General features: G+C 40.9%; 1 pseudogene and 1 further gene; both read left to right on the plus strand.

The window, feature by feature from the left end:
• Igk (immunoglobulin kappa chain complex) overlaps positions 1-14,063 on the plus strand; it is a 3,171,119-nt gene that overhangs the window by 1,798,751 nt on the left and 1,358,305 nt on the right.
• On the plus strand, positions 8,336-8,801 carry Igkv13-64 (immunoglobulin kappa chain variable 13-64; annotated as a pseudogene). The gene is given in 2 exon segments: positions 8,336-8,384; positions 8,505-8,801. Coding segments are annotated over 2 exon segments (346 nt in total).

Raw genomic sequence — 14,063 nt, forward strand, 5'->3', positions numbered from 1 at the left:
ATATAAAATATCTAATAAAAAAGTTAATGCTGGTTCTCATCTTTATTGTTTATGCTAGTCTTAAGTCTTTTTCCTTCAGAAAGAAAAATATTCTATTATTCTTATGAAGATAAATTTTACATTTTAGTAGTAAGGGCACTAAATCATCTGTTGTGTTACATAAAGCAAACAAATAATCAAATTGTTACATAAAGCAAACAAATTGGTCAAAGAGCTCATTGTAGATGTAGGATGGGATATCTCCCTTAGGTCAGTCTTGAAATTAGTGTTTTGTTCTAAAGAGACCTTCAAAACCACAATAGTCATTGTCTTGGACCTACTGGAAATAAAGGCTGCTTATTCTATTTTTTCCACTTACTCAGTTTTATTTTATTTCTTCTGTCTTTGAGTGTTTTTTTCTTCATGTATATATGTGCACCTCACTTAAGTTTGGTATCCAAGAAAGTCAGAAGAAGGCTTTAGATCCTTTGAGACTGTGATTACACATAGTTGTAAACCACCATGTGATTGTTGGTAATTGAATCCAGGTCTTCTGCAAGAGCAACAAAAGCTGTATCTGGGTTGGTGATCAGGCAGACCGAAAATGGGATAGGGAGGTTTCTGAGTGGAAACCAGGAAAGGGGATAATATTTGAAATGTAAATAAAGAAAATATTTAACAAAATTTTCTTATCTGTTAAGCCATCTTTCAATCTCCTGGGACTTACTATTTTAATTCACTCCCCTCTAATCGTCTCTGTTACTGTGACTACAATAAACTTCTAATGGAAATGGATCCTCCTTAACCAGGGAAGTCTATTGCTATAATCCAGAGTTTTGAGAGAGTCTTGTTCCCATTTTCTGAAGATAGTGGAATTGCTGGATTATCAGGATCAGTAGGCTAAATGTGTGTACAGTCATTCCCAAGAGAATTCTAAAGGCAGCAAGGAGGGACTTGGAGGTCTTCCTGGAGGCCAACTAGATCAAAAAGGCAAAAAGGTTGATGAATTTTATTAAATATGACATTTTAATTCTATTAAGATGCATCACAATTTCATTATAACATACTCAAGGACAGAAGAATGAATGGGTAGTCTCTCTAAAGATACATGGTACTATAAATTGTTGTGGCCTACCAGCAGCTCGCAATGAACGGTTCAACTGAGATGGCAACTCGGGCTGCAAGAGAGGAACTAGACGGGTAGAAGAAAGAACGAAGCCAACTCAAAGTCACTCTGATCAAATTTTACTGTTGCGACACTCAGTTATGAAGGAAGGGGGAGGGGACCCGATTCCTGCCAAATAATCTTGGGATCCAGTAGCAAGGTGAGCACGTGTGTGGCTCCAAACATCAAAGCGGCAAGGTCCAGCAGTGGGCGTTGCAGAAAGAATGAGCCGGAAGCTCCACCCCTGAGCAAGCAGGTTTCAGGCTGGGGGAGGGGAGACAACATCTCCTCCCTGTTGTTAAAAAAAAAAAAAAAAGAAAAGAAAAGAAAAGGCTGGCATGAGGTAAATAATTTATCTATGCTCAATAGTTCTGCCTGAATTCTAGGGCTAAAGAAAAAAATCTGTTTCCGTGGGATAACCTAACTTTTCTTTTGGTAAACTGTATCTGGCTAAGACTGTCCTTTCTATCCTAGTAAACAACTAACAGAAAAGCCCTGAGCAGTAGGATCTGACTTTATAATGCTAATTTGTGCTGAATAGGTAACTTCCTAGTTGAATTTTATGTAGGGCGTTGGAACCCTGGCAAAGTTTGACTGAACAAATTTGAAGTACACTTTATTAAGAATAACACTGAGTTGATATTCCTCCACATTTTTGGATGACAGGTGGGAAACAGGGAGAAGGGGGTGACAACTGGCTCTGTAGTACAAGGCCAATTGGCTTATTATTTGGGTGGGAGGCAGTGAAGGGCTTGCCCTTCCAACAGTACGGTCTCCAACCTCTCTCCCCCCTTATTAATTTTAATAAGTCAAGGCTTACCTGAGGTGATCAAATGATTTTCTCATCCGTAGATGAGTGGGCTTTTAACCTTGGCTTGGGTAGACATTGACCCGATTCCTCCTGTGGGTGCTGTCACGACCCACACCTGTGGCTCTTGGTATCTTTTGGGGAGGGGAGGCACAACTGTAGATATTTTTTTTGTTTGTTTGTTTGTTATTTAGCTAGAATTAGATACCAACATCCATTTTAAACCGGGTATAATGCACAGGAAACTCAGAAATGGTCAAGCTGGACCTTCCCCTGCAGTAGTTCTCTGCACCAAGCGATACCCATACTGTATTTGTTTGATCATGAACCAGTATGCACAGTTCTGAGTACTGTGCATCTCCTAAAGGAGAATTGTCAACCTCAGATTTAGCAAGGCCTAGGCAAGAATTATGTCATTAGTAACAACACAATTTGTGGCTAAAATAGGAGCTGGAAGTCGTTCCTCCTCATCCCTGTTATTCCCATAGCCTGAGGAACTAAGGACAACTTGCAGTAACAGCAAGGGTGAAAAGCCAGAGGCCAGCTAAGGGACTAGGCCCGTGTATCAAAATAAAAACCAATCTCTTATCTGCTTTTCTAGCCCTCTTGGGAAACCTAAATTTCAAATCAGACCGAAGGCCACGTACTGGAATGTCCTGGGAATGAAGATAGCAGTTGCCACCTGTGCACTCTAGGGAGGCGGGGATGCACATCCACTGGTCTGGCTGGAGAATGTTGATTAACCTGCTTGAAAAACAAAATCTAGACAGTGAGAAAGTAGGAAAGCAGATATTCTTTTGCGGAAGTCAGGTACTTTATTCAATTGCAAATAGTAAAGCTGAGGTTAATCTCCAGCCTCCTGTCGGATAGCAGGCTCAGAGAGTAGCAGGAAAACAGTTTTTCTAGGAGCTTCCGTTCCCAGCTGAATTCTAAGCACAAGAGGAATTTTAGTCTTCAGAATGATACTTACGAGACGAGTCAGAATCTGTGTTCATCTGACGAATTAATCTCTCTGGCAGCCACCGAGCTCCATCTTCATCTCATGAAAAAACACAAACCGAGCACCTTCTCCAGATTAGAACCGGATCTGAACCCTTCCATTCGTTAGTCAGGGGGTCCTTCCATTTTACCAATGCATAAGACTTAGAAGTAACTGGATGCCAATGGTGATCTGCTGCAGACTGACTTTTAATATCAGTTTGCAAAAAATTTAGAACTAATAAGGTAAAGGCAAGTTGGGCCTTTTGTGACCTTGAAGGAAATAGCTGCCCCTCTTTTGTTTTAAAAAGCCAATTCTTTAAGGTGCGATGAGCACGTTCAACTATTCCTTGTCCCATGGGGTTGTAAGGAATTCCAGTTTTATGTTTGATATCGAATTCCTTACAGAATGAAATAAAGTTTTTACTAGAATAAGATGGCCCGTTATCAGTCTTAATAAGTTTAGGAAATCCCATGGCATTAAAGGCTTGTAGGCAATGATCAATTACGTTTTTTGAAGCCTCTCATGTATGCAGAGAAGCAAAAAGAAATCCTGAACAGGTATCAATGCAAACATGTATATATTTTAGTTTTCCAAATTCTGCATAATGGGTTATATTCATTTGCCAAATATGATTAGACATAAGGCCTCTAGGATTGACTCCTAGATGTGGCACTGGAGATAATGTAATACATTTAGGACATTGTTTTACAATCATTCTCGCTTGCTCCTTAGTGATCTTATGTTGGAGCCTTAGGTTATGGTTAGAGAGATGAAACCTTTCATGATCATGTTGGGCCAAAGCAACAGGATCTGAAACTAAGGCTTCTCCTATTAGAGCTCTGTCAATGCGATCATTACCTTCGGCCAGAGGCCCAGGAAGACCAGAGTGAAACCGTATGTGGCCAATATAAAACGGATATTTCCGGGCAAGAATGATGTTTTGCAATTATGAAAATAAAGATCCTGATGGCGTATTGAAGTTAAACGTACCACAGGTTTCCAATAAGGGGACTGACTGAGCAACATATAAACTGTCAGTAAAGATATTAAAAGCCTCATGTACAGACTGAAAGACCTTTAGTACTGCTGTTAATTTGGCTAGCTGAGCCGAGAGACCAGGAGTCTCTATGATAACTTGTTGATTATTAATAAGATATCCAGCTCGCCCTTTAGAGGAGCCATCAGTAAAAATCAATAGAGCATTATTTAAAGGCTGTAAAGAAGTCATCTTAGGAAATATAATATCATGTACATTTAAAAACTTTATCAACCTATCTTGGGGGTAGTGGCTGTCTATACTTCCGTTAAACCCTATGTGTGCAAGCAACCAATCTGTACTACACTGTTTCAGCCAAGTGTCCTGACTTACGCTGTAAGGCTGAACAATGATATCCAGCTCTTTTCCGAAATAAGTCAATGCCGGCCTTCTTCCAGTGATAATCATCTGAGCCACTGCTTCGTGATATGGCAAGATATTACGTTTGGGAGAAATCCTCGAATGTATCCACATTATAGGAAATTTTTGCCATGAGCCAGAAGCTCCACCCCTGAGCAAGCAGGTATCAGGCTGGGGGAGGGGAGACTACAATAAATCATCTGATTAAATCAGATGAGGCTCTGGTTTTTATTGGCAATAAAGTCTAAGTAGCTAGGACAAGGAAACAGACAATCATCTTGTAAGCTTTACTGTTTTATTCCACAGCCTTCAGGACACTGTGTTGTTATGAGAAGAACACTGAAAACAGAAGGTCTCTGTTGAATGTCTCTATATTCTTACTGAAATTAAAATCACGCTGTAGAAAATTTCCTTAGATTCCCTATCTGTCAGAGCTGCTAATTTCTGATTCTGTGAACTGCTAATTTTAGGTTCTAGAGCTGCTAATTTCTTTTTTTTAAGAATGCATGAAAATATATTACACATGGAGCAACAAGTCAGGATAGTTATTAAAGCAGCACTTAGAACAGAAAGGCCTGGCAGCAACAGGAGCAGCTCTGAGCATTCTTAGTGAGCTGTCTTGTGCTGTCACAGGAGAATGAAGTGAACTCTGGGGAGGGAAGAGTGAAGGTCAGTTGTTTGTCAGGTAATGGGTGCTGTTCTGAGCATGTTATCTGTTGCAGGTACATTCTCTCTTGATTACAGTCCTGTATTTTACATATTGTATTGCTTTTTTGTTACTATGGTAGAATGCCTGATAAGAAGTAACTTAAAGGAAAAAGGGTTGGCTTGGGCTCACAGTTTGAGAGGATACACTCAGTCAATTGTGATGACCACAGCCACAGGCAGGTCTCAGTGGTAGGAATATGCAGCTAGGGTCCCTTACCTCCTCACACCTCTGTGGAGTGAGAATTCAGAGGAATGGGCATGCCACTGCCTTGCTGAAACTCTCTCTCTCTCTCTCTCTCTCTCTCTCTCTCTCTCTCTCTCTCTCTCTGGTTGGGTCCAGGATACCAGCCAATGGCACAGTGCTGCCCATATTCAGAGTAGGACTTCTTCCCTAAACGCGCATTTTTCTAAAACATCCTCATAGACACATCCAAAGGGTGTGCTTCACTAATGCCTTAGGCATTTCTTTTTTTAAATAGGTATTTATTTCATTTACATTTCCCATGGTATCCCAAAAGTCCCCCATATGCTCACCCAACCACTCCCCCACCAACCCACTCCCACTTATTGGCTCTGGCGTTCCCCTCTACTGAGGCATATAAAGTTTGCACGACCAATGGGCCTCTCTTTCCAGTGATGGCCAACTAGGCCATCTTCTGATACATATGCCGCTAGAGACAAGAGCTCCGGGGTACTGGTTAGTTCATATTGTTGTTCCACCTATAGAGTTGCAGATCCCTTTAGCTCCTTGATTACTTTCTCTAGCTCCTCCATTGGGGTCCCTGTCCAATAGCTGACTGTGAATATCCACTTCTGTATTTGCTAGGCTCCAGCATAGTCTCACAAGAGACAGCTATATCTGGGTCCTTTCAGCAAAATCTTGCTAGTATATGCAATGGTGTTAGCGTTTGGAAGCTGATTATGGGTTGGATCTCTGGATTAGGCAGTCTCTAGACGATCTATCCTTTCATCTCAGCTCCAAACTTTGTGTCTGTAACTCCTTTCATGGGTGTTTTGTTCCCAATTCTAAGAAGGGGCAAAGTGTCCACATAATTTGGGAATACTTTCTTATTCCCAAATGGATGCAGAGTGACAAGAGGGAATTCTAGTTATACAATCAATCAATATGGAATTTGTTTTTACATGTGTAAATCTAGATCTCTTTTCCTAACTTACTGTCAAATTTCATCATTCATTTGATCTGAAAAATTATGTAAGAATTGGGTTGGGTTGTATCATAATATTTTTTTTCAATTATAATCACATAATTTTCCCATTTCCTATTTGTTCTTCCAGAAGCTATAATGTACCACCCTTGTCTAGATACACTACACACAAACATAAACAGACACAAAAAACACACACATGCATACACACACACACACACACACACACACACACACATAAACTTATAATAAACAATTTTTAAAACATTCAGTTTTTTCTCAGCCCTTGTATGGGAGTTTTTCCAGCCTTGATGTCTGTGTACCACATGTGTGATGCTGCATGTGCCATCCAGAAGAAGGGGATATCCCTCCAAATTCTACCTACAGATGGGTGTGTGCTGAAACAACAACCTGGGTTCTATGCAAGTCTAACAAGTGTTCTTAACAGCTGAGCTATATCTTCATCCCCCAGATACTAAAGCATTTTGTTGAATAAAGATTGTTATATTTGTATATTGACACCAAAAAGCTTAGTATAATATGAAAAATAACAGTGTTGAGAGTTTATCACAAATGACTTGAAATTTATTTGTATTTCTGATAAGTGTGTTCTAATAATTACTTCAAATGAAGAAAAATTCTTATGGAGATATAGAAAGAAGGAAACATACTTGTAAGAAGAGATGAAGCCACATTCTAATATTTACTGTGCCTTGTGTAAAAATGATGTTCTACCTAATCCTAATAAAATAGAGGAAAGGACTTTACACCTAAACTTTCATTCATTGCAATATTGATAAATGAATCAAAATTTCTTTTATAATAAAATCTACCATTGACAGAGAAAAATCCTTAGCAAAACTGCAGTATTCTCATCTGGCTTAAAACACTTGGGTACAGTCCAGTAAGTTACTACAATAAAGTTCCTACATCTGTGCCCAATCCTGCCCTGGCTCTCAGAACTTCTTTTTTTTTTTTATTTTTTTTTATTTTTAGTTTTTCTTTTTTTTAATTTTTATTTTTTTCACTTCTTTATTTTAGTAGATATTCTTTTCATTTACATTTCAAATATTATCCCCAAATTCCCCTATACCCTCCCTAACCCTGTTCCCCAACCCTGCTCCCCAACCCACGGACTCCAGCTTCCTGGGCCTGACATTCTCCTGTATTGGGGCATATAATCTTAGAAAGACCAAGGGACTCTCCTCCCATTGATGGACGATTAGGCCATCCTCTGCTACATATGCAACTAGAGACACAATTCTGTGGAGTACTGGTTAGTTCATATTGTTGATCCTCCTATAGCATTGCAGATTCCTTCAGCTTCTAGGTTACTTTCTCTAGCTTCTTCTTTAGGGGACCTGTGTTCCATCCAATAGATGACTGTATGCATTCAATTCTGTATTTGCCAGGTACTGGCATAGTCTCACAAGAAAGAGCTATATCAGGGTCCTGTCAGCAAAATCTTGCTGGCATATGCAATATTGTCTGGGTTTGGTGGTAGTATGGAGATGGATCTCCAGGTGGGGTATTCTCTGCATAGTCCTGTCTACTGTCTCAGCTCCGACCTTTGTCTCTGTAACTCTTTCCCTGTGTATTTTGTTCCCGATTCTAAGAAGAAACAAAGTACCCACATTTTGGTCTTCCTTCTTCTTGAGTTTCATGTGTTTTGTAAATTGAATCTTGGGTAGTCTAAGTTTCTGGGCAACTATCCATTTATCGGAGAGTGCATATCATGTGTGTTCTTTTGTGACTGGGTTACCTCACTCAGGGTGATATCCTCCAGAGTAAGATCCAGAAATACCTCTCCTGGGCATATACCCAAAAGATGCTCCAACTTGTAATAAGGACACATGCTCCACTCTGTTCATAGTAGGTTTATTTATAGTAGCCAGAAGTTGGAAAGAACCCAGTTGTCCCTCAACAGAAGAATGGATACAGAAAATGTGGTACATTTGCCCAATGGAGTACTACTCAGCCATTAAAAACAATGAATTTATGAAGTTCTTAGACGAATGGATGCATCTGGAGGATACCATCCTGAGTGAGGTGACCCATTCACAAAAGTACTTCTTAATAGTCTGGTCACATCCTTTCTATGAGTCTGTCAATGTCAGGTAACAACACACACATGATGTCTCCTTCTCAACTTCTGCTGATCTTACTATTCTGATTCCTGGGTAAGGAAGGATGTCATGGGAATTCATTTGACCCTTTGTAATCAGTGCTAACTGGAATTTCAGAGAAGTCATTTGTAATATGATTAACCATATATATTGGTTGTATGTTTCCAATTACAGGCCTGATATGTGACATCCAGATGACACAACTCCACCCTCCTTGTCTGTATCTCTAGGAGACAGAGTCACCATTTCTTGCAGGCCAGATGAGGGTATTAATGATTGGTGAGCCTGGTTTCAGTAGAAACCAGGGAATGTTCCTAAATTCCGAATATACCATTCTATCAGTGTGAAATCTGGAGTTCCTTCAAGGTTCAGTGGCAGTGAATTTGGTAAAGATTTTATTCTTACTGTTAACAAACTGCAATGTGAAAATATTGCTACTTATTACTGACAACAGTATTTTTGTATAACTACCACAATGAAACAAGCCATGAGAAAAACTTCCAAAGAATGCAGGAGAATCCCCAGCTGCACATATTGTTTCTACCCCTTAATATTATTTCTCAGATACAGTCACGCTGTTAATGTTACTGTGGACTAAGTGTTCACTGGCACATACAATCTCCTCTGACCATTATTATTTTTTCTTCTTCTATATTACCTGCATCAGAGTTGTAACAGAATTTCACAGGATGTGTTTAAGGTGGTACATTAAACATGATACATGATAAGACAAATAAGATGATTATAACTGACTATATCAGTTGTGTTAGTTAGTTTCTGTGATGGGTTTGTATATCCTTGGACCAGGGAGTGACACCATCTGAAGGTGTGGCCTTGTTGGAATAGGTGTGACCTGGTTGGAATGGGTGTGTCATTGTGGGTGTGGGTATATAAGATCCTCACCCTAGTTGCCTGGAAGTCAGTCTTCCACTAGCAGCCTTTGGATGAAGACGTAGAACTCTCAGCTCCTCCTGTGCCATGCCTGCCTGGATACTGCCATGCTTCCACCTTGATGATAATGGACTGAACCTGAACCTGTAAGTCAGCCCCAATTAAATGTTGTTTTTTTATAAAACTTGCCTTGGTCATGGTGTCTTTTCACAGCAGTAAAATCCTAACTAAGACATAAGTTGGTACCAGAAGTGGGGTATTGCTGTGATAGGCCTGACCATGCTTTTATTTGAAAGAATGTGGATTTTTGTACTTTGGATTTGGAACTCAGTGGAATGCTTTAAATGGGGCTTAAGGGGTCATTCTAGTAGGAATATGGAAGACTTTGTTGCTGGGAGTAATTTGAACTGTGTTGACCTAGCCCAAGAGATTTCAAAGGAGAAGAATTTCAGTATGTGGCATAAAGACTGTTTGTGTGGTATTTTGGTGACGAATGTGGCTACTTTTTACCCTTGTCTGATAAGTCTGCCTGAGGCTAAGGTGAAGAGACTTGGATTAATTGCATTAATTGCATTGACAAAGGAAGTTTCAAAAAAGCCCAGCAGAGATTTTGTTCTCTGGTTAATTCTCACAAAGAGAAGTTTGAATAAGCATAGCAAGCTTAGAAAGGCAAAATATAAAATATATGGTTTGAGTATTAAAGTGAAATGGAGCAAAATCCTGTGTTCTAGGAAATAATAGATTAAGGGAGTGGGACTTTGGGGCAAGACCCTACCCAGCTGAATTTAGAACCAGGCATGGTGGTACACACCTTTAATCCCATGAGACAGGCATGCTGATCTCCATGTTCAAGGCCAAACTACAGAGAAAGATCCAGGAAAGCCAAGCTTAGGCAGTGAAGGAGTTGTAAAACAGAAAGCCAGTGACAATGTAATAGTACAAGAAGGTCATGCTCTAGTTCCTGTAAGCAGCAGAACTCAGGAGCTTCAGCCATGTGGCTCTGGCTCTAGAGTTCAGAATGGAAGGAACTACTGGGAAAATTGATGCTGGTTAGCTGGAGCTAAGGAATTAGCAGTGATTAAAAAGAGACCAGCATCACTGAGGTGAAATCTTCTGGAAATTGTTTTCTGGGAGCACAAAGAAGCTGTGTTCCAGAGATATCCAAGGTTGTACCTCATGCTTCAGCTAGACTTTGTAATGTGTAAGAGTCACTCAGGTGGTACTGCTTATGAAGGAATGAAGGGATCATGGAGAGAAGCTGAGGCTTAGCTCTGTGTGAAGCCAGGGAAGGTCACTGGAGAAGGTGAAGCCTCAGCTGTAGTTGATGGTCCAGGACTGAAGGGGTCATGCAAAGTATTTGAGGCTTGGCACCCTGAAGAGAGCCTATGAGAGGCTATTGGTGAAGCCTAGTTGAAGTGGAATACCCCAGTGTATTGTAGATGTCAGTACTATGGAGTGATCATCAAGAACAGCAGCCTTAGTGGAGTGGATCAACCTGAGCTTAGAGTGCTACAGAGGGAAGAGCTGGAAAAATGATGCCAGCCCTTAGGAGGAGTCCAAAAGATCAAGTGGAATCCCAGACATTGAAACAAGAAGCTGTAACATTGAAATTGACTTGGAGACTCAAAGATGTTAAAGATGCCAGAACCATGGGATACATGCTGAGGAAAGGTGCTAACACGGAGTGGAACCAGCCCAGGAGAAAGCAGTTTGTTGCAGTCAAATAAGATGAAAAAGGAGTGGAAATCTGAAGACCGCTTTGATATCAGCCATGGAGATGCAGAGTTTGGAGTTTGCCCTGCTGGTTTCCTGCCTTGCTTTAGGGATTAGAGTTAATTAAGTTGAATGAATATTAGAAGAGACCTTGAACTTTCGAATTTTAACATTGTTGTGATTGCTATAGATTATGAGGACTTTGAAAGTTGGACTAAATGCATTTTGCATTATGCTATGTTTAAGTATGGTCCCCATAGACTCATGTTTTTGAACAAGTCTATGGGGACCAGGGAGTGGAATGTGATGGTTTGTATATCCTTGGACCAGGGAGTGACACCATCTGAAGGTGTGGCCTTGTTGGAATAGGTGTGACCTGATTGGAATTGGTGTGTCACTGTGGGGGTGGGTATAAGATCCTCACCCTAGTTGCCTGGAAGTCAGTCTTCCACTAGCAGCCTTTGGATGAAGACATAGAACTCTCAGCTCCTCATGCGCCATGCCTGCCTGGATAATGCCATGCTCCCACCTTGATGATAATGGACCAAACCTGAACCTGTAAGCCAGCCCCAATTAAATGTTGTTTTTTTATAAGATTTGCCTTGGTCATGGTGTCTGTTCACAGCAGTAAAATCCTATCTAAGACAGTTTCTAAGAGTACAAAATTTTAAAAATTATCAACCATTTTCAAAATATATTCAAATATATCCTTTATTTATTCGTTTTTATTGGACACATTCTTTATTTACATATCAAGTGTTATCCTATTCCCATGCCCCACGACCCAGAAAACCCTGTCACATCCCCCTCCTTCTGATTCTATGAGGGTGTGCATCAACCCACTCCCTCTGCCACCCCTCTCATTCTCATACATTGGGGCGTCAAGCCTTCACAGGACCAAAGGTCTCTTATCCCATTGTCATGCAACAAAACCATCCTCTGCTACATATAAAACTGGAGTCATGGGTCCTATCACGTGCACTCCTTGGTTGTTGGTTCATAACGTGGGATCTCTGGTTGGTTGATACTGTTTTTCTTCCTATGGTGTTGAAAATCCCTTCAGCTCCTTCATTCCTTTCTCTAACTAACTCCTCCTTTGGGAAGCTGTGCTCAGACCAATGAGCTGTGAGCATCTACATCTGTATTTGTCAGGCTCTGACAGAACCTCTCAGGTGTAGCTATATGAGTCTCCTGTCAGTATGCACTTCCTGGCATCCACAGTAATGTCTGGGTTTGGTGTCTGTATATGGGATGGATCCTTAGGTGGGACAGTCTCTGGATGGCCTTTCCTTCAGTCTCTTCTCCACACTTTGATTCTGTATTTCCTCCTGTACTTTGTTCCCCCTTCTAAGAAGGACTGAAGCAACCATACTTTGTCCTTCCTTGTTCTTGGCCTTCATGTGGTCTGTGAATCATATTTTGGGTGTTCCATGATTTGGGGCTAATATCCACTTATCATTGTGTTCATACCATGTTTGTTCCTTTGTTCCTGATTCTAGAACTTCATTTCCTCAGGCTCCTCTCCATTTCCATTCCTATAATTCTTTCAGACATGATCAACTATCGGTCAGAGATGTTACTATGTGATGGCATCACTATGCTGCATTTATTCTTTTTTTTTTTTTTGTATATATGCTCCTTTAATTTGGAGTTAAAGAGGCTGTTTTTTTTTAATAGGTATCTTCTTCATTTACATTTACATTGCTATCCCAAAAGTCCCACATACCCTCCCCCGACTCCCCTCCCCCCACTCCCATGTCTTGGCTCTGAAGTATCCCTGTACTGAGGCATATAAAGTTTGCACGACCAATGGGCCTCTCTTTCCACTGAAGGCCTACTAGGCCATCTTGTGATATATATGTAGCTAGAGACATGAGCTCTGAGGGGTGCTGGTTAGTTCATATTGTTGTTCCACGTATAGGGTAGCAGACCCCTTTACCTCCTTGGGTACATTCTCTAGCTCCTCCACTGGGGGCCCTGTGATCCATCCAATAGCTGACAGTGAGCATCTACTTATGTGTTTGCTAGGCCCCGGCATAGTCTCAAAAGAGACAGCTATATCAGGGTCCTTTCAGCAAAATCTTTCTTGTGTATGCAATGGAGTCAGCTTTTGGAAGCTGATTATGGGATGGATCCCTGGGTATGGCAGTCTCTAGATGGTCCATCCTTTCGTTTCACCTCCAACCATTGTCTCTGTAACTCCTTCCATGGGTGTTTTGTTCCCAGTTCTAAGAAGGGAGAAAGTGTCCACACTTTGGTCTTCATTCTTCTTGAGTTTTATGTGTTTTGCAAATTGTATCTTACATCTTGGGTATTCTAAATTTCTGGGCTAATATCCACTTATCAGTGAGTATATATCATGTGAGTTCTTTTGTGATTGGGTTACCTCACTCAGGATGATGCCCTCCAGGTCCATCCATTTGCCTAGGAATTTCATAAATTCATTCTTTTTAATAGTTGAGTAGTACTCCATTGTGTAAATGTACCACATTTTCTGTATCCATTCCTCTGTTGAGGGGCATCTGGGTTCTTTCCAGCTTCTGGCTATTATAAATAAGGCTGCTATGAACATAGTGGAGCATGTGTCCTTCTTTTTTTTTTTTTCCATTTTTATTAGGTATTTCGCTCATTTACATTTGCAATGCTATACCAAAAGTCCCCCATAGCCACCCACCCCCTCTCCCCTACCCACCCACTCCCCTTTTATGGCCCTGGCGTTCCCCTGTACTGGGGCATATAAAGTTTGCGTGTCCAATGGGCCTCTCTTTCCAGTGATGGCCGACTAGGCCATCTTTTGATGCATATGCAGCTAGAGTCAAGAGCTCCGTGGTACTGGTTAGTTCATAATGTTGTTCCACCTATAGGGTTGCAGATCCCTTTAGCTTCTTTGGTACTTTCTCAAGCTCCTTCATTGGGGGCCATGTGATCCATCCAATAGCCGACTGTGAGCCTCCACTTCTATGTTTGCTAGGCCCAGGCATACTCTGACAAGAGACAGCTATATCAGGGTCCTTTCAGCATAATCTTGCTAGTGTATGCAATGGTGTCAGCATTTGGAAGCTGATTATGGGATGGATCCTCGGATATGGTAGTGTCTACATGGTCCATCCTTTTATCTCAGCTCCAAAC

This window comes from Mus musculus, chromosome 6, assembly GCF_000001635.26.
Source record: "Mus musculus strain C57BL/6J chromosome 6, GRCm38.p6 C57BL/6J".
Lineage (NCBI taxonomy): Eukaryota > Metazoa > Chordata > Mammalia > Rodentia > Muridae > Mus > Mus musculus.